The sequence below is a fragment of the Lissotriton helveticus genome, chromosome 10 (genome assembly GCF_964261635.1).
Source record: "Lissotriton helveticus chromosome 10, aLisHel1.1, whole genome shotgun sequence".
Taxonomy (NCBI): domain Eukaryota; kingdom Metazoa; phylum Chordata; class Amphibia; order Caudata; family Salamandridae; genus Lissotriton; species Lissotriton helveticus.
The window spans coordinates 1,160,365,097-1,160,385,576 of NC_136071.1; the positions used below are offsets into that span (position 1 = coordinate 1,160,365,097).

Below are 20,480 nucleotides of genomic sequence, written 5' to 3' on the forward strand. Positions count from 1 at the left end.
CGCTTTATGGTCTGTGGGCATTTTACCTCTTGGGAGCTAATAGCTGCATTATCGGTTGTTTTAGTAGGAAAAATGCAAATCACAAATATTCAGTATAAGGCACACCAGAATGCATGTTGGTGCCTGTGTTGTTTGTCAGTCCCGAGTCACAGTTATGGATTTCATGCTTGTTATTTATGCAAGAGATGAAATGTTCAAAGTTAATAGAAAGTTTATTCAGTTTATGCAAAAAAATCTTGCTATGGTGCAAACGGATGACACAAATCAAATGTATTTTAGTTCAGATTCGCTTCTGCTCTGAGGCTGAAATTGAGCTTCCCTTGGCAGGCAAAGTCATGTGACTTGATGCTTATCCTCTTCAATTTCACATCATTGACTTCATTGAGGCCAGCTGATAAACACAGGCTCACAGAAACCTCAGCTCCAGGGCTTAACCAAAACCTAAGTCCCAAAAAGGAATTATTAAATATTGTGGCTGGGTGATGGCCAGTGCTACCAGCTTGCATGTGATTGCTGGGTGCCCCATGGTGAGGCTGTAAAGTATAACCGGTTTCACCTGGTGACGCAGCAGTCACATCACCATGGCCCATCCTAGCAGGGTCAGTTGGTTTCAAGCAGTGATGAGCATCCTCATTTGGAAATTCTTCATTTGTTCATTACTCAATTAAACAGGACTAAGTGCCTTCACATGGCACATGGGTTAGACCTTCTCAATAAATAGGACAGCATGATTTACAAAAATACAAGCCTTGGACCAGCCAATGCCCTGAGTCGAACTACACAATAATGACAGACAATATTAACATTGAAAGTTACATTACAGTAGCCAATCACACTATTATTGAAAAATAAATATACTTAATAGAAAATACATAATTGCTTCTAAAAGCAGCAGTGCACTGAATTATAAATCCTTTAGTTCAAAACTAATTACTCTGAAGGAGTCAACCCAGAACCAGCATCAGACTGTCCCCCGAATGAGAATTTACAAGGAGCCAGGGATCTGTATGGTTCATCTGTTTGGGGCCACTCTGAAATGGTAAATATCTTTCTATGACAGTCCTGTCATAATTCACACAAGAATGTTTAACAACATATTTTGCACATTTCCCAGGAACCCAGAATTAATGGACCTCACTGCTGGCATTGAAAGGGATACAGTTCAGGGCAAAGACAGTTGTTGCATATATTTCTGATTGACAGCTGCCTATTGCAGGGAGGAGGCCAGACTGGAGCTGTCTTCCAGGCACTCTATATCCTCCACCATCTCAATGATGTCCTCAGCCTGGTCTTGGTGCAGCACATGGAGAGCATTGGAGCGGAACTTCTCATGCAGCGAGTTTTGGCTGAGGGGCTTCCTCCAGTGCCCATAGAAGGTATCACACCGCCCCGACAGGAGAGTCCCGTCCTCCAGCAGAAGAACCACCTCTCCGTACATCTTGTCAAAGTTGGCTTCATTGTCTTCCGGATGCTCCAGCACGACCTTCTCCAGCAGGTTGATCAGACCAGGTCTCATGAGGTTGTCCTCCTTGAAAGAAGAGATGCCCAGTTCTCCGTCCAGGAGGGCTGTGCACGCATTGAACTGGAAGGAGTGTCGGGCCTGGTGTTCTGACTCAGGGAAGGGCCTGTTGATGTACTTAGACACTGGGACCCTCAGACGAATTCTCTGGATGGCGGAGGGATTGACGCAACCCATGAGATTGACGAGTCGGTTCCTTACTGACATGGCTGCGTCTGCGACCCAGTGCATGCCCAAGTGTGCAGGGAACCTCTTAAAGGCGATGTCTTGTTTCTCCAGGAGGAAACTATAGTCTTCACCTGGCATTTCCAGGGGTGAGGGCTGGTAGTTACCATAGAAAGCGCTGAACCCTGAGCAGCCGGGAACATCATCCAAGATGAGGGGGTTGGCCTCCATCCCACGGGCAGCTAGAAGCGCTGCTTCCATCCCAAGACGGGTGGCATTGCCAATGTATAGAGGCTTGGCAAGGGTTGCGGCATTGGCCATGGGTGCCCCTGCCAGGGAAGTGGCAATTGCCAGAGCGTGGGCACATTGGTCTTCTTTCAAAGAAAGGAGCTTGGCTATCGCAGCAGCACTGCCCATGGTGCCAACCACAGAGGGAGGGTGAAACCTGGAAGGGGACAGAGAAAAATGAGACATTTATGCCAAGTGAAGTAATGTGATTAATGTGAAGAGTAAAAACACGACTAGTTCATGACAGGCATGTAATGACGTACGGCAGTAACATTAGAGGTGGAATAGTAAAGGAACCATCTTAGAACAAGTATTCTCTTACCCAATCTTAAACATCATTAAAGGTAAATGTCGTTTACACGCGGTGTTTACACTGCATGACCTTTACCACGCTGCCATTACAACGCAAGTCGTTACTACGATGGATGGCGCTGTTGGTTAAGGAATATTGTAATTTTATATTCCAACACCCTCCCTACTTTTACGTGGACTGTCGTTGGAATACAGAATCATAATAATCCTCAATCCGCGCCCTCAAACGCAAGTCGTTGTAACGACTTGCGTTGTAAAATCCGCAATGTAACGTACCGCGATCAAAATGATCGCGTTGTACTATCATACATCCATCATAAACAGAGGCCGACAGTAAGGGTCCCAGAAGGTCCCTTTGTTTGATAACGTGTTCAGGAGGTTAAATATATTGTGAGATCATTTACTAAAGAGACCCTTTAATGATAGCTGTAATATCAGATGGTTAATAAAAATGATAAAATGAGGTGCCACTTTTTAAAGTTGTTAATTTTAGAAAGTACAGAGCTGTCTTGCTGTTCTTACAACAGCTACAGAGCCCACTAACATGCTGCTCGTGGCCTCTTTCATTTGGCAGATTTTAAAATGAAGGAAACGTGCAATAATATAAGGCTGTTGCGCTCAAGGTAATGTTTATAGCAGTATCAGTTCTTATGCTGGGTTGAGAAGTTCTTACTGTTGTTTCTGATTTGTTACTGGTGATGTGCCTGTTATCAATCAGCACACAAGGTGGGTAGGATCGATTTATATGACATATTCATTGACATTTAATTGTATTTGCATTGTGTTTGTATTTATTGGCTGGACTTTTATGCTACGGAAATATAGTGAATAAAGATATTTGATAATTATTTAATCCAAAAAATTACTCAGATTAACTCTAATAGACGTGCTTCTCTTGGCCAGGGGAATCTTTCAATGACCCAGGAGGAGGCGCCTTTAATTGATATATCCTCGCCTAAAAAACCTCCTATTCCCTGTGGTAAGGTAGTTACTGCGACTGCACAGGTCCATGTTATAAAACTTTCTGACTATCCAGATATCGTGGAAAAACAAAATCAAACCCCACCTGTAAGAATATTTAAAAAGGCAAAAACACGAAAGAGAAGGGGGAAGCTAATGCACAAAGTACAAGCACAAGCACCTAGAAAAAGCTCACAAGTGGTTAATATGATAAGTAAAAGTACTTGTGTGGGCAATATAGGGTCAGCCCCATTGGGATCACATGTACATAGCAGCGTGGAAGAAACCAGGTCTCCCAGTTTAGAAAAAAGGGAGGATAAAATTGGTGTATCTGATTATTCCACAACTGAGATCTCCATATTAACAACACCGGTTTGTTTGAAACCACACCACACAAGCCTATGTAGTACCTATGATGATGAAGGGCTATCTAACTCCCCCAGATTTTCTCCTGCCCCACTTACTAACTTAACCCAGATGTCACCACTGAAAATTACTACTAATATTACTAAAAAAAGAGGGGGTTGTTCCATGCCGACTAGGGAAGCTAAAGTACAGAAGAGGAGTTCGACTCCAGTTGTGACTGATGCGGCGACTTTACCATCCCCCCCAATTTTACCTCAATCGATAACTGATTCTTGTTCTTGCGGTGAGACTGGTTTATTAGTGAAATTAGAAAGTTTGTTAAAAGGCCTGATTCAGCCACTGCTGGAAAAAATGAATTTGTCTAATACCAGATTTGACCTGCTAGATGAAAAAGTAGGGAGAAATACACAATTACTAGCTGATCTGATACAGGGGGTGAATCTAATGAAATCTAGTGGTTTACCTCTGTCAATGGTGACTGCTCCTAAATCAGCATCACCCTGCCCACTCCCTCCCACAAAAACTGCTCACGAAGGGATAAAATTGACTGGCCCTATATCCAAAAGTGCTCCATCTGTTACTCTGTTAAAAAAGCAGCCTGACATTAAACCTGTGAGTAGAGTAGGCGGCCAAGGTGAGGGAAAATGTTGGTAGAAGAAAGGCCACAGATACCCCAATCTAAGGCCATTAAGGAGAATGGCATCGCAAATCCTTATAATAGAAAACGGTACCAAAATAGAACGGTTGACCTACCGCCTGAAGCTGCCCCCTACACTATAGTTATGGCAGGCGTCCCCGAGTTACCTATGGATGCGAGGGAAGATCACCATGCATTAAGAAACAAAGTAACACATTGGTTATACAATAACAGACCCCTCCCAGCGCATATTAATGGAGAAATCCTGATTGTGAGGCGATCAGTTTGGGTGGGCTCTAGACCCAAAGATAAGAAAGGGGATGTTATTATTGTAAACTTCAAGGACCACAGAGCTGTCCGCCATATAGGAGATTGGTATGAGCCAAAAGGCAGTGACTCTATCTCTACTCATTATCTTAGTTACTTCTATCCGTATTGTCCAGGACAAAACCCTGGAGATAGGGATACAGTAAGACATCCTGTGGATTGGTTTTCCTCAAACCAACGTGGATATGGTTTCAATCCATTATCCCAACCTGGGACACAGTTTGGTATTAATCGGAGGCAATTCTTCCCAACTACGCCTGGAATGGATTATAGGAATAACAACCTTTTCTGGGAGAATAGAGACTTTTTGCGCCCAGCATACAATCTTCCAACTCACAATAGATTCGATGTATTTTCGGGCCTTGATTATGTCGATTGACATGAAAAGGTTGCCGATCGGACAAACACTCGGAGTCTAGAAGAGGTTACTGTACCTAAAAAGAATCTTATAATGTCCACCTTAGGGGAGGGATGCCGAATAACTTTATCTTCAGAACCGACCATAAACATAAATTCTGGTGCTGGTGAGGAGCCTCCTCCTAATACTGTTATAGCCCAGAAGGTAGAGGCCGGGGATAACAGTGGAAGAGTAAGCCCCCCATGTAAGGAGATAGCTTGTGTTACTTCCACGGTGGAAGAGGAAGGAAGTAACAAAAAAGGGAATTCCTGCACATTCCCATCTTGGAATGTAGCAGGCTTAAAAAATAAGATAGACAATGGAGATAATCCTAAATGAGCGGGATGTCGTGGTCCTTCAAGAAACGTGGACCACAGAACCTGTGTATTTAAGCGGGTACAGAACCTTCTTTACTTCAGCTGAGGGTGGTCTACATGGCCGTGCGCAGGGAGGCCTAATAACATTTCTCTCGAATAAGCTTAAATATGAGAAAGTATCTTTTAAATCTAATTCAAATTACTATCAATTTATAACCATATGTACAAAGGGATTTATTGTAATTTTGATTAATTTTTACAACAATATCCCGAAAGATGAAATATTGAATACCTTAAGATCACTTGGGGAAAATATACAACATGAAACAGATAAATTAAATAAGGAAATGGTAATTTTATGGGGGGGAGATTTTAACTGTCCACTCTGTATAAGGGGAAAAAAGGGGATTTGTGGCCTAATGTTAGAACAAGATATAAATCTAACACACTTTGAACATTCCTTGATCGGGGATTTACTTAATGAACTAGTATTTATGTATGACTTGGGTTTTGTGAATGAAATAGCTCAGAACCCCACTTCTTTTCAACCGACATTTGTTGGCAGAGGAGCCATGTCCACTATTGATTTTATTCTTGTATCAAATAGTTATAGTAATAGGATCAATAGTTTAAAGATCTTAGAGTTGCCCTTAAGTGACCATCTGCCCTTATCATTAGAGGTTGAGAATCCTTTTTATGACCATTCTGAACATATTCTCACCCCAGATATAGCTTCTGATTTGATTCTGGGTAGGCAAAATGGGTATACTCTAAAATGGGGCAAGGTCACGCCAGAAAAGTTTTTGGCAAAATTGTTAAATACTTGTTCAGATAGTTTTTCTATTTGCCTAGGGGAGATGTCTTGCTCCATTCAGATCTTAGAGCACTTTGATAAAATAGCCCTTGAAATCAAGAAAAGTCTGTGGGTGGAGCTAAGAAATAAGACTAGGCGCACTAAAAGCTGGTTCGATACCGCTTGTACCAGGGCACTAAGTGATTTGAAATATGCCATCCATAGGTCTCCTCGGGATCACTTAGTAATAAGAGGGTTAAGGAATACTTATAATAAAGCCCTGAAAAATAGGAAAAATGCCATAAAAAAGGAGGCCCTTGAAGAACTCTGCGAGGCTGCACAGTCTAAAGATGCATCCGCTTTTTGGAGGGCAGTTAACGCCCCTTTCCTCTTTGATAGTCATAAGGCTCGTATTGAGACGGTGATTCCGAAGAGGAATGGGTGGAACACTTTTCAACTTTATATAGCTCGCAGGATGCGCCTTGTTCTACAAACATTTTTAAACATGTGAATAGTGCAATGGGTGAGGAAAAGTTGGTGATATCCCTGGAGGAAGTCTTAATCGGGCTGAATGCAACTAAGGGTGGAAAGGCTGCTGGCCCAGATGGGATCCCTGCAGATTTATATAAAGCAAACATAGAGATTTGGGGTCCCATCTTGGTACAGCTTTTTAATGCCGCCCTAGCTAATGGTCTGCATTCATCCTGGTTTACCTCGATAATCGTGCCAATTTACAAGAAGGGTGAGAGACAAAATTGTGCATGTTATAATTCTCGGTAGAATCATTTTGGCAAGACTCCAGAATTGGGCTGAGGAAAATGAAATTTTGAGTGACCTACAGTACGGCTTCCAGAAAGGTCTGGGAACCGTGGAACAATGTTTAAACTTAATGATTATCCAACAAAAATATACTAGGGTTAAAGGGGAACGGTTATATCTTACGTTCGTTGATTTGTCTTCGGCATTTGATTGTGTATCGCATACTAAATTGTGGGATATTTTGAAAGAGTTAGGCGTCGAAGATGCCATCATTTGTTTCCTGAGAGATTTATACTCAGGTGCCACCGCATCAGTTCGATATGGCCGCGGGGGTGAATGCACTAGAAGATTTGGAGTAGGGCGCGGAGTACGCCAGGGTTGCGTTCTGGCCCCGTTCCTATTTCTTCTTTACATCAATGGACTTGAACATCGTCTCCTGCAGGAGTGCAGGGACATGCCTAGAGTGGGGAAGAGGTCGATCCCTGCGCTCATGTATGCGGATGATGCCGTTCTAATGGCTCGAACCCCCTTGGCCTTACAGAAACTGTTAGTATCCTTTGAAAAGTTCATGTTGAGCTTAGACCTGAAAATTAACTGTGGTAAAACATACTCCATGAACAAAATCTGGAAAAAAGTCGAAAAGCATGTTTTTAAACAACGTTCCCTTGGAAAATATTTCGGTTTTTCCCTATTTGGGTATTTTGTTTCATGAACGGGGGGGGTTGGTTAAGTGCTATAAAAGCTAGAACTCTTTTGTTCCAAAAAACCATAATGGCTGTCAAGACTTTCTCGAAAAAGCTGGGGAAAAAAACAATAAAAGAAATCTTGACCATATATAATGCCACATGTACATCCGTAGCCCTTTATGGTGCGGGACTTTGGGGTTTTTCTAATATTGACCCACTACAAATTGTTGAAAACAAATTTATACGGGATGTTTTATCTGTACCGCAGAGTGTTTCAACTTACATTTGCCATGTGGAGTTGGGTCTACTTTATTTATCAGACTTAATTAGAATACAGCCCATTCTCTTGTGGCACAGGGTATGGACTATTAATGAATGTGTAGTTAACCGGGCTGTGATACAAGATATTTTGAACATGGAAAATACGGCCAATGTCGAATGGTTAGCATATATTAAGCAATTTATGTTTGATATTGGACACTGCAAATACTATGAGGATCCATTATCTATGGGAACTATACCCAGAAGATCTTTGAAAAAACTGAGCCTGGAATACCTCAAGGATAAAAGAAGAAGAGCAGAAGCCAGTAAAAAGACAGTTGCTTTGCATAACCTGATACTGACTGGAGTAAAAATACAGCCCTATTTTTCCCTGTTGATGTCAAACCACGATCGATTTCTTTTAACCCGCTTTAGATTGAATCTTGTTTTTAGACTTCTGTCCTTCCCAAAGATGAATTTATGGTCGCAGACTTTATCAACCTGTCCCTGTGATGATTTCTTGTGCCAATCCGACATTCACATTTTATTCTTTTGTAAATTTTATGTCATTCCTCGCCGGAAACTTTTAATCCCCTTTCTTAAAGACATGAATTTAAAAAGATGTCGTCTAGCTTTTCTAGAATGTCAGAGAATGGATACTGTTTTTACTGTTGTGGTTCTTTTAAACTATTTTAAATATGTTTTGAAATTAAGGAAAACTATTAGTGTAAATGAAATATAATGATTATGTGTATTTTCAGTTAGCTTCTTTATGTAGTATGTTGTTCATGTTGTTACTTTCATGGTTAATGATTTTTTAACCGAATAAAGTACTTTCTGATTCTGATTCTGACTGACTGATAAAATGAGGTATTTGCACCACAGATGAAATGATAAGATTGACAATCAGAATGCGAAGCATGTTAGCATTGACTACTGTATTTTTTTTAATTTAAATTAATATGATGTAACTTTTTTTAATGTATTCTGCTTTTATGGTTTAATACTTCTTAAATCGAATAAAGCGTATTCTGATTCTCCCTACTTTTGTTTATCCATCTTCTCAGTCAGAGGCGAAGTGGAAACATCACCCAGAAGGGGACAGGGGGTGGTTATCTATCTGACATGTGGCATTAGAGAAGACTGTTACTAATAGCTTTCCTGTTAAGGTGCTTTCAAGTATTAACTGCTTTTAGTTGCCCTTTGCCTTCATTATGTGTCTTGCATGTGAGGTGGGTAGTTAACAGAGATTAATGCACTGTGACCAGTGGCCAATGCAGGTTATCTTGAGACATTTATTTCTAAGGAATTACAGCAATGTCAGATATGTAATATGAAATGCTAGGTATATCATGCAGTAAAGTCAGACAATGATATAGTGCGGTATTGGCACATTGAGACCATAAAATGTTTACAATCTACTAAGAGCCATTTGCAGGTGTTATTTGGTCGTCATCATACGTGCATCAAGGACATGTTCTTGGTGTCTGGGGAACATCAAATGCACCCCTTGGCAGCATTGCAGCCCTTTGTGCTCATCACACGTTCTTTTAGGGATATAAATGCCCACCGTGGTCATCCCACTGAGCCAGTGGTACCTTCTGTGGGCATTATATGTGCCCTCTGATGATGCTGCTGTCCTTTGACGGCATCATACATGTGAGTTAAATATATTGACATCCTCTGTGGTTATTATATATATGTCCTGGTTACTTAGGCACACTCTGTGGGCTTCATGCATGCACCCTCTGTATCTAAATGCCATCTGTAGACACCATGGATAACTGCTTGAAATGTAAATACCATTTGGGTGCATGACACATAGGTCCTCGATTTAAAAGCCCTCTGTTAGCATTGCACATATCTCCTCGATTCATACATCGTCTTGGTGAGCATTACCGTACCTCTTTGGGATGTTGCTGGCCTCACTGGAGAACCTCATGAGTCTTCCTTGCACCTCGATGCCCACGTTAAATGCCAGCAGGAGGTCGGCACCGCTGGGCCTTGAACCCACAGGCAGCATCTGAGAAGTAGCCAAGAGGGCAGGCAGCAGGGCACCCGAGGGGTGGGTGGCAGGGTGCCAGGTGTCATCAAAGTCCATAGCGTGAGTCTGTGAAGAGAGGAGAGAGAGTTAAGGGACCTTTAAAGAATGTTCAGAGTCAGCCCTGCTGCCCAGTACTGAAGAGGGAGGATCCAAGGTCTGCCAATCAGCAGAGCGACAATTGCATTGACCAATAGGAGCTCTGTACAGAAGGAGAAGGAGACATGATGTCATTCAGAAGATTGACTATTCTTCCGCCCTATAGAAACATATTAAAGAAGGGAGATGATCCCATAGTTCACAATTGGACATTCAGCTATGCTGTTGTCTGAGAGAACCCCTCTCTAAAGAGGGCAGAGGAGCAAGAAAACAGGACCCAGTATTTCACAGAGAATCTACGGAATCGCCTTTTAGACTCCTTTAGAGAAGCCGCACAACAGAGAACTAAGTCCATTGATTGTGCTTGTTCATCCTCGAATCTCAAAGATCACACCTGGGAGGCTATTTTGGTGTTAAACCATATTGATGTGAATCAGGATTCTGGATTCAGTCAAAGTGTAAAGCTGCCTGATCCCCACCCTCACCCTCAGACTAGGAGTTGCACTGACAGTACTCACAGATTCAAGGATTAATCAATAGATTGAATGAGAGGCAGCTGCCCGGTGCCTTACCGCCACTCCATTGGTGTACGCAGCCAGAGTGGGGGAGAGCCGCAGTCCACGTCGTCCGTAAACAGAGCTGGTTGCAGAAGAGGGATACAGGTCCTGTTAGAGGAGAAAGAGAGATACTCTTATGAGGGGACAATGCACCAACGTATACATTCTGTGGGGTTTATCAGGAGCCACTTGGGAATATAGATACCCCTACATGAGTCGTGCACAGGACAGTACAAGCCCACAGGGTACGTAGGAGGAAACCTATCCCAGTGCAAGGTTTACTCCTTAAAGTGCACAGACACTATCCCGCAAGATGCACCAAGCGCTAAACTCTTCCCAACCATGGGTGCGGAGAACATTCTAACCCATCCTTCTCAACCCTACAGGTGTCTTTACCTCCCATTGTAAGGAGCAGGAAAACATGTTAAACATATCAAAGATAGATTAAATATATCTTTATCCTACAAACCAAATACCATTGGCATATTCACCAACCTAGGCTTGTTGGGACCTTTGTTGTCTGATGGTACAAGGTTGTCTAACTCTGAAGTCTAATCTGTAGAACCTCAAACACAGAAGTAATTGTGCGTAACTTTGCATGTGGTATTGCCCGGGATGTAGACGACAGCTGGTCTATCCTTGGCAGTAAGTTTTTGTCAATGGATCACACGGAGGCAGACTGGAGCATTACATGAAACTGGTGACCCATAACCAGTTAATTGAACATCAAACATACACGGTATTGCCCAGGATGTAGTTGCCATTACGTTTTTGTCTATAGATCACGTAGTGGCAGAAACTGGTTGTGAAATTGTTGACCCATGGCCGGTTAGTTGAATTAATATCTGATTTCCCTTACTTAGTAATATCTCAGCTAAATATTCAACTGAAACATCTCGCCTGCCTTTAGTTGGGTGTTGCTGCTTTTATTGAAGTCTAATTTCTCCTGCATAATAGAATTTGGGTACACTTACATAGCAAACACCCACCCTAATGGTAAACAGATATGACTTAATGCATTAACACATGATTGAGTATTTAGTTGCATTCATTTGTGGCGTCTTTTATCTTGCACTATTTGAGGCAATGACTATATGCACATGTCTAGGAGGAATGTGCAAAAGTCCTGAACTGCCTGAAACCCTTGACTTACGGAATGCACAAACTATCTTCAAACTTGGAGCAAGTATTGGGTAGACCCTACTAGCCAGTGTTGAAGGATTGCTCTACCAGAATGCTTGGGTTTCACATCAGTGGTCATGAGAAACTTTTCTGTGCTCGAGGATTGTCATCATTGACTGCTAACACACCTCTTTGCCAGGTTCGAGAACCAGACCCTGGATGTTCTACAAATCTGCCTGGAGATGCTGCCTCGAGGGGAAGAGCTCACTGACTCCTACAGTGTAAGAGTAGAGCATTAACAGAACTGTGGTTTGGGAAAATGAATAAAGCCTGGGCATAGTTGGCGAAGTAGCACTACGCTTAGCTACGCAAAGTGCACTTTGCACTAAGCGTAGCACTACACGAACTGCAAAGTGCATAGTGTGCTGTTTGCAATGATTGCACAGTGCCGGATGCTTGTCCGCACTGTGCAATCATTGAAAACGGCATCTTGCACAGTGCGCGCTATCTTTTACAGCCGCTCGAGTAGATTTTTACTCGAGCTGCAGTTTTCTCAACGCGGACTGGTAGTTTCTCATCGCGAGCGGTCGCAATCATACGCGACCACTCGCAATGAGAAACCTGACCTCCCCGCGTTGAGAATCTCGCCAGGAGGTTTATTTTCCACGCTCGCGATAGGCAACTTGATGTTGCTGATCGCGAACAAGGAAAAAGTCTCGCCGGGATGTCATTTTGCTTGCCCACTTGACATTGAGGACTGCGAGCATGCAAAAAATGACCGCTGCACTACTCTACGCCACGCTATGCGTGTTTGCACTGTGCTACGTGCAGTTCGCGTAGTGCGCAGTAGCGCACACTTTGCAAACTACGCGAGCGTAGCGTAGTGCTTTGCACAGGGTTGAAAATGATAGACGCTGCCACAAACCTAGCCATGCTTCTGGTGAGGAGTGGTAGATGGGGAGAAGAACCCAAAAATGGGAGGAGGCAAAAGACTTGCACTAACCTATTTCTTGATAGGGCAGTGGGCCAGAGTTCACACTGAGGAGATCACACAATGTCTTAGGACTGGAAATCACTAGTTTCCTCAAACAGAAATTGTTATATTAATTATTGTGTACCATGTTTGCCTTGCACTCTACTATTTTGTGTACAGTATTATGTTGTGTGATTAAGGTAAAGCACTTTTTCTCTTTGAGTAAAAACACTGGCTGGCATGAATCTAATGATTACTATTAGACGTTTCATTGAGTTTTGAATGCCAGTCCCACACCACCTCCTTGCGTAAGTCTTGAAACTGCACAACTTTGCTACCAATGGGATGAAGTGCTAAAGGGGTGTTTTTTGTGCCGAGTTTTCTGTATTTAGTTTTGTGTTCAGTAGTAGGGTTAAGCCTAAAGACAAAAGTGATACCAGGCTTTGATTGTTAAAATTTGCGGGACTGTCCTGGGTCTCCCAAAAAACTTCACACAATACCCCATCGATTGGTCTAGGCCTAATCACACATTGTGGGATCTCAGGGTGTTGTTGGCCTCCTGTGGTCTAGGGGTTCCCTTTAAAGGGATGATTGCTCCATGGAGCTTTGTCTGGTGTGTTCCAGACCTCATCTTACCTGGCAGTATCGCAGGGCGATGTTGAACACATGCGTTGTGCTTCCCACCAGTCCAACTCCGATGCTGTCCAGGATCATGCGCTTGCTGCGGTGTCGAACCACTTGGGACAGGTGATCCAACTGGGCTCCATGGATAAAAGAAGCAAAGCTGCTGGTGACCGTCTTCTCCAGGGGGGAGACTTCCAGCGCTGCACAAGAAGAAGAGAGAGGATCAGAACTACTGCTCACCAGGGTAGAGTAAGAGAAGAATTCCAGCGGATCTGGACCAGAAAGAGATCGAGCTCAAGCGGATCTCAGTCAGCATCACGCGGACATGGAGACGATGCTGAACGAAGACCTACGTCAGGTTGGGACACACTGGAACATATAACAAACCCTTTATCACAAATAATTTACAAAATTCTAGGACACAAAACGTTTAACAAACCTTAGGACACAGAACATTTAACAAACACATGAACACAGGATATTTAACAAACCCTAAGACATGGACATTTAACAAAACCTATGGCATGGAACATTTAACAAACCCTAGGACGCAGATATTTAACAAACCCTATATCACAAATCATTTACCAATCTCTAGGACATAGAACATTTAACAAACTTTGGGACACAGACCATTTAACAAACCCGTGGATACAGGATATGTAACAAACCCTACAAGAAGGAACATTTAACAAATCCTACAACACAGAACATTTACCAAACCCTAGATCCCAAATCACTATACAAACTCTAGCACATAGAACATTTAACAAACCCTTCGATTCGGAACATTTAAGAAACCCAAGGACACAGAACATTTAATAAACCCTAGGACAGGGTACATTCAACAAACCCTAGGACAGAGAACATTTAATAAACCCTAGGACAGGGAACATTTAAAAAACCCTAGGACACAGAATGTTTAACAAACCCTAGGAAAATTTCCCAGTAGCGGCCCGTGTAGGTAAGAGTGGTGGAGCAAGGTGTGGGGGGGAGGAATTCGATAGACGACGATGAGGAAAAACGAATTGTTTATTTAATTTTCCTTCTTGGTCGTCAGTCAAATCCCCTCCGGCCGCACAACACCCATAGGGCTCAAAGGGCTTCATCCTCCCCCCGTCTTGTGTGTTAGCCCAGGCCGAGACAGCTGCACCACACAGACAGACAGTTCTTGAGCTGCTGTGGGTTGGCTGGTCTGGTGTCTAATCGCAGCCGCACCCGAGCATTTAACAGGTCTTTAATAGACCTTACATCAGGGGTTTTCAAACTGGGGGGCGGGCCCCCTTAGGGGGGCCTCAAATGAACGCAGGGGGGCGCCAGGCTCTGACCAAAAGAAGCATTGTGCTGATAACAATACTTTTTTTAAAGCTGAAAAAAATGAGCGCCACCAAGCCGCTCTGTAATGGGCCATCATTAGCATATTTTGTCATTTATTTCCTGGCTGTGAGAAGGTGTCAAAAGGGGAGGGACTCTAAATATTCTTCAATCCCACACTTCTAATAGTCACACTGTGGATACTTGGACGTGTTAGTAAGGCCTGTCTGACCAGAATTGTATGTTTCGCAATCATGTATTTGGTTGCTTTTTAGGTATCGCTAGCGTTGCAGCGCAATAGCGCTACCATCGCTTTGCGAGGCATGCAGTATACACTATAGTGTGGAAGCTTCGTGGAAAATCCGCCCACTCTCCGGACCATCTTCTTCATTGGCTTAGGTTAAAAATGCTGCCTTCCGATTGCTTTTAAACTTGTTGGTCCCTCCCCATGACAGTCATGTCAGTCATTTGTATCCTTCCATAGCTACTGGCCCCTTCACAGCACAGACTACTTTCTTTCCATGCCCCCTTCCCGCAGTCTGATGCCTACTCGCCACCCCCCTCCTCCCGCGTGCCCACATGCATTGCCATTAGCAATTCAATAGTCAATGCTCAATGCTTGTTCTTTAACCCTTTCCTCGCTGCTCACTGGCGCACAACTCTGCCTTCAGTGCTTTTAATCTCCTTTGTCTCCCTCTCCAGAACCCCTCCTCCCACCCCTCGCAGCCTCTTGTCTTAGGCCTCTGCTCGTGGGCGTATGCACGATGCTGACTGAACTTCACTGAATCTCTTCTCCCTGGGGCTCGACCACCCCCACAACTCCTCCCACCCCTCGCAGGTTCTTTTCTTTAGCCTTCTTCTCTCGAGCACACAGCGCTGTTTTCATTTCTTGAATCTGACGTTTATAGCTGTCATCTCCATCACCTACTCTCCCCAGCCTCCCCCAGTCCCTCACAACCCTGAGCCATCCCCACCTTAATCTCCTTTCTTCAAAACGGCTGCTCGGAGTTTCAAATGTAAGCCAGTTCTATTTACTTTGTGCACCATTCGCTCACATCACTTAGCTCCCGTCACAGTGTCCCCACCAGCCGCGGTGCATCCATTGGGGCGTAGGGGCGTAGCCCTACTAAGCCTGGACACACCGTGACAAGTAATAAAGCGCACAGTCGTTGTTTGATTACCCTAGTGTTTCAAAAATAAATTGTTATCTTTTCAACCACCCCGAACCCCCGTTATGGGTTTCGGGCTCGCTCGCTACGCTTGCTCTCTACGGTGCAGTATGCAAATCAGTTTACGCCTCACCACTTTCAAATGTCACCAGCCGCCCCTGGTCCCCACTCATCCACACCTACCCCCTCCCACAACACAGCTTGCCCAACCTCCTCATAACACTGAGCCTGCCCCCCCACCACCACCTCTCGTTCGGAGGTCGCTGTTCAGCAGTTTCAAATTTAAGGCAGTTTCATTACTTTGTGCACCGTTCCCACCCGTAATTTTATCTCTTCCCCCAGCACTGCTTGCCGCCCCCACCACGACTCCTCCGAGGTAACCCCACTCCTTTCACAGTTGTGGCCAGCATGAGCTGTGTTTTTTCTTGGTAAATAAGGCGAGTCCTCAGTGGTACAGCCCGGCGGCTCTCTGGTGCCCATAGCTTCCCAGATGGCTCAATGAGAGGGACACAAAACACAGAAAGCTGGTGGACGATAAAGAGACCATTATCCACGCTCCGAGTGGGGGCCAGATGATCTCGCAATCTAGCAGCCCCCGCTCCTGCTGTGAGCAGCAGCTGATTCCCCTGACCTGTTTCCGAGCACAGATTTGTATTAATTTTCACTTAGTATCGCCCAAAGTGCAGGGACAGCTACATTTGTTGAAATTCTGAGAGGGGGGGGGGGCAGATGATTTGTTTCCCCCACTGGGGGGCGCGACATTAAAAAGTTTGCAGACCACTGCCACATGATAACGAGGCTTTGATGTTTTTTTACCCGTTCTAGAGCCCCTGCATCTCCACTCTGCCTGTTCCTTAAAGCTGCAAATGACTTTCGCTGCCACAGTGTGAGAATACGTTTCCTGAGAAGTAACCTTAGGCTTTGTGTTTTTTGCAGTTTTATCCAGCTCGAACTCATCCTGAAGATACAGTTGGGCAGATTTACAAGCGCCTCTTTAACACCACCATTGTGTCACTTTTGTGACGCAGAGGCAGCGCAAAATATGCGCCATGCTGCTGGGTATTTACAACGTGACGCAACTGGGAGATGCATTACGTTGTAAAGCCCTGCGCCAGATGGTGGCATTTCTGCACAGGGGGAGGGGGGGCGTTCCGGCGCAGGAACGCCTCCTAAATGTGGCTGAGTGAAATCTACAAGATTTCACTTAGTCACTTTTGGGCCCATGCTGCGTCAAAACCCTTCGCCTGCTTGAAGCAGCCGTAAGGATTGACGCAGCATTTTAAAAATAGGGCCCCCCAGAGCATTGCTGGAGCTGCGTCGAACTTGCGACGCAACTCCAGCAATGTGCCGCCTTCATGGCACAGATGCATCACGCATATGTGCCGCAGTGGCGTAACGAAACTTGAGGGGGCCCCCCTGCAAACTACATGGAGGGGGCCCCCCTCCCATCTTCCGTGCCAGTCTAGAGCTCTCAGGCCAGCGACCCGCCATACTGCAGGGGATGCGGGGCTATTGTTACGCCACTGTCACCAATCCAGCCGTTATAAGTAACACTGGATGGTGGAGTTAAAGGTTGGGCTTAGTCTGCCCGCAGGCTACCATAGGTGGTGGTTCATTCATTACAGGGTCCCTGCCATCAGTACGCCGGGGAAGTTTGCCCAATTTTAGGTGGGTTTCCTGGTGCAGACTCCTGTCATGATATGCAACATCGGGCCCACTCATCGTTCAGTTTTGACAAAAGTGCATCCACTGCTCCTTCTTGTTTTCGTTTTAAAACATTAGACAAGGTGACAATGCAGTATTTCAAAAGCAGATGTAACTACAAAGATCAAATTTTGATAATACATTTTTATTAGTAGACAAAGCAATCATAAGAGGCATTGCATAGCTTCATACACACTGTGACCCCAATTCCATCACAGTCTCTCTCTCTCTCTCTCTCTCTCTCTCTCTCAGTGAGTAGGTCTCTCTCTCTCAGTCAGTCTCTCGCTCTCAGTCAGTCTCTCTCTCTGTCATTCAGTCTCTCTCAGTCAGTCAGTCTCTCTCAGTCAGTCAGTCTGTCAGTCTCTCTATCTCTCTCTTTCTGTCAGTCTGTCAGTCCTCTCTCAGTCAGTCAGTCTCTCTCTCACTCTCATTCAGTTTCTCAGCCAGACAGTCTCTCGGTCAGTCAGTATTCAGTCTCTGAGTCAGTCAGTCTCTACTCTCTCTCCACTCTATCTCTCTATTCTCTCTCTCAACTCTGTCCAATCTATCTCCACTGTCTCTCTCTCCACTGTCTCTCTCTCCACTGTCTCTCTCTCTACTCTCTCTCCACTCTCTCTCTCTCTCTCTCCCCACTGTCTCCCTCCACTGTCTCCCTCCACTGTCTCTCCACTCTCTCTCTCCCTTCTCTCTCTCTACTCTCTCTCTCTCTCCACTCTCTCTCTCTCCACTCTCTCGCTCTCTTCACTCTCTCTCTCTCCTCTCTCTCTCTCTCCACTCTCTCGCCACTCTCTCTCCGCTCTCTCTCTCTCTCTCAACTCTCTCTCTCTCTCCACTCTCTCGCTCTCTCTCTCCAATGTCTCTCTCTCCCTCTCTATCTCTCAGTGAGCCAGTCTCTCTCTCCCTGTCATTCAGTCTCTCTCAGTCAGTCTGTCAGTCTCTCTATCTCTCTCTTTCTGTCAGTCAGTCAGTCTCTCTCTCTCTCTCAGTCAGTTTCTCAGCCAGTCAGTCTCTCGGTCAGTCAGTATTCAGTCTCTGAGTCAGTCAGTCTCTACTCTCTCTCCATTATATCTCTCTCTCTCCATTCTCTCTCTCAACCCTGTCCAATCTATATTCACTGTCTCTCTCTCCACTGTCTCTCTCTCCACTTTCTCTCTCTCTACTCTCTCCCCACTCTCTGGCTCGCTCTACTCTATCTCCACTCTCTCCCTCCACTGTCTACCTCCACTCTCTCTCCACTCGCTCTACTCTCTCTCCACTCTCTCTCTCTCCACTCTCTCTTCTCACTCTACTCTCTCTCCACTCTCTCTCCACTCTCTCTCTCTCCACTCTCTCTCTCTCTTCCTCACTCTCCACTCTCTCCCCACTCTCTCTCTACTCTCTCTCCACTCTCTCTCTCTCCAATCTCTCCACTCTCTCCACTCTCGCCACTCTCTCTCTCCACTCTCTCTCTCCACTGTCTCTCTCCACTGTCTCTCTCTCTCCACTGTCTATCTCCACTGTCTCTCTCGCTACACATAAAAAGGTAACATGAGGGGAAGCGCTGAAGAATGCTGCATCAATAGAAGCAATATTAGCTATAACTCATTTGCGCTTGGGGTTTTGTTCAATGGATTTGCAACATTTTATGCTGCTAAATTAAACTACATTTGGGCTCATGCAGCAAAATGTAATGTACAACGGTTTACTAATTAGAGGATTCTGACTGGCTTCCCCTATTGAAAACATTTGAGCAGTGGATTCAATATTATGAAAGTATTTACCTAAGCACTGGAGAGAGGGTGTATTAAATAGGACCATGGAGCATGTTTCATGTGTGCCTTATGGGCTGTATTAAAGAGGAGGCACCTATTTGTGTCTTAAACAGTTGTTATGCTGTTACTGTTGAGCTATAGTGTTTTTGCCATCAAAAATACACGTCATACATTTGCTTCCTCCTCCATTTTTATGGAGATACTGGTGGAGATCAGAGAAATGACAGCTCAATCGCTTGAGATCTTGGAGAGGAAACAACGGAATAATTATCAACAAGCAAAAGCAGGCTGCACAGAAAATGAGACTAAACAACAAGTACTAACGTGGCCCAATCAGAGGAGATTAGCAAACTGGCATAGAGTAGGGTAGATGCAGACCTAGACAAGTTGCATCGCTGCCTAATGCCCACATCTTGCTTGACAACATGGTATGGCAAGGTGAAAATTAAGGTATGGTGCATAGAATTTGTGAAACGGGCACTTGCCATTGCTATGGCTGTGTGGTTGCATTGCGCTATGGTTTTACAAGTCCTGAGATAAAAATCCTGAACTTTCTGAAAAAAAAGAGAAAAGTGATACGTGTGACTTAATCTTAGTCACTGCTAATTACTCTGAGTGATATTTCAGTTTATTATTTTATTCTCACTGTGCCACTAAATACGGAGTCCAATCATATGCAAATCAGCCTCGATCCAACAGGAACAGTCCAACCTAAACTGGTAGACCAGACCACATCCATGCTCCAATGGATCACAAGCAAACTCAGATCAGCTTTGGCCTGTTTTGGATTGTTAGTAAGGTACCGATTGGGTCCTGTGGGATAGTGAGCTAGGTGCATGCCCAACCTTGACTGGGCATACATGTCATAGGCAGGGCATCCCACTGAGAAAAGTTAAAATGTGAGGAGTGGCATGCTTGAATGCTCAGTCACTGTTAAATACTTTAGACCACACTCCAGTGCATGATGGTTTTCCCCACTGTGCCACTGCAAACAGGGACCAGCCCTATGAAAATCAGCCCTGCCCTACTCTAATAAGAAGGCTGCAGTGCACCCTGAACTGTTAGGCCACACGAGCAGGAAGGAACACATGGAGCCCCACACCTCAGAAGGCATTGTGTGGCCACTTCAGCGAGGTGCAGCTCGAGCCCTGTGACACTGCAAGCGATGGGACTCATGGGTGTCTGACTGAGAAAAACACACCTGTGATAGATGGGTTGACTGTTTGAATAGAGATTAGCCACTGGTAATTTGTCTCGCTCACATTCGCGCCTCTCGGCTGGTCTCGAAGGACAGAACAGAGCACTTGTATAACACTTTTACAGTTCAGGACCGAGGTAA

At 44.6% G+C, this 20,480-nt stretch overlaps 1 protein-coding gene across 1 annotated transcript; it reads right to left on the reverse strand.

Moving 5' to 3' along the window:
- Positions 1 to 1,149: 1,149 nt before the first annotated feature.
- On the reverse strand, positions 1,150 to 16,096 carry LOC144785662 (cis-aconitate decarboxylase-like). The gene is made up of 5 exons (XM_078664461.1): positions 16,082 to 16,096; positions 13,216 to 13,377; positions 10,500 to 10,592; positions 9,692 to 9,897; positions 1,150 to 2,129 (listed from the first exon to the last, which is right to left on the reverse strand). Exons 1-5 carry the CDS (start codon positions 16,094 to 16,096, stop codon positions 1,208 to 1,210), a joined length of 1,398 nt encoding a protein of 465 aa, XP_078520587.1. The 3' UTR covers positions 1,150 to 1,207.
- Positions 16,097 to 20,480: the final 4,384 nt, after the last annotated feature.

Coding starts and splice junctions, on each gene's coding strand:
- LOC144785662 (XM_078664461.1), bottom strand. Junction 10,593..13,215: donor TCGCCCTGCGATACTGCCAG/GTAAGATGAGGT, acceptor CTCCTCTAACAG/GACCTGTATCCCTCTTCTGC. Junction 9,898..10,499: donor CGTACACCAATGGAGTGGCG/GTAAGGCACCGG, acceptor CTCTCTTCACAG/ACTCACGCTATGGACTTTGA.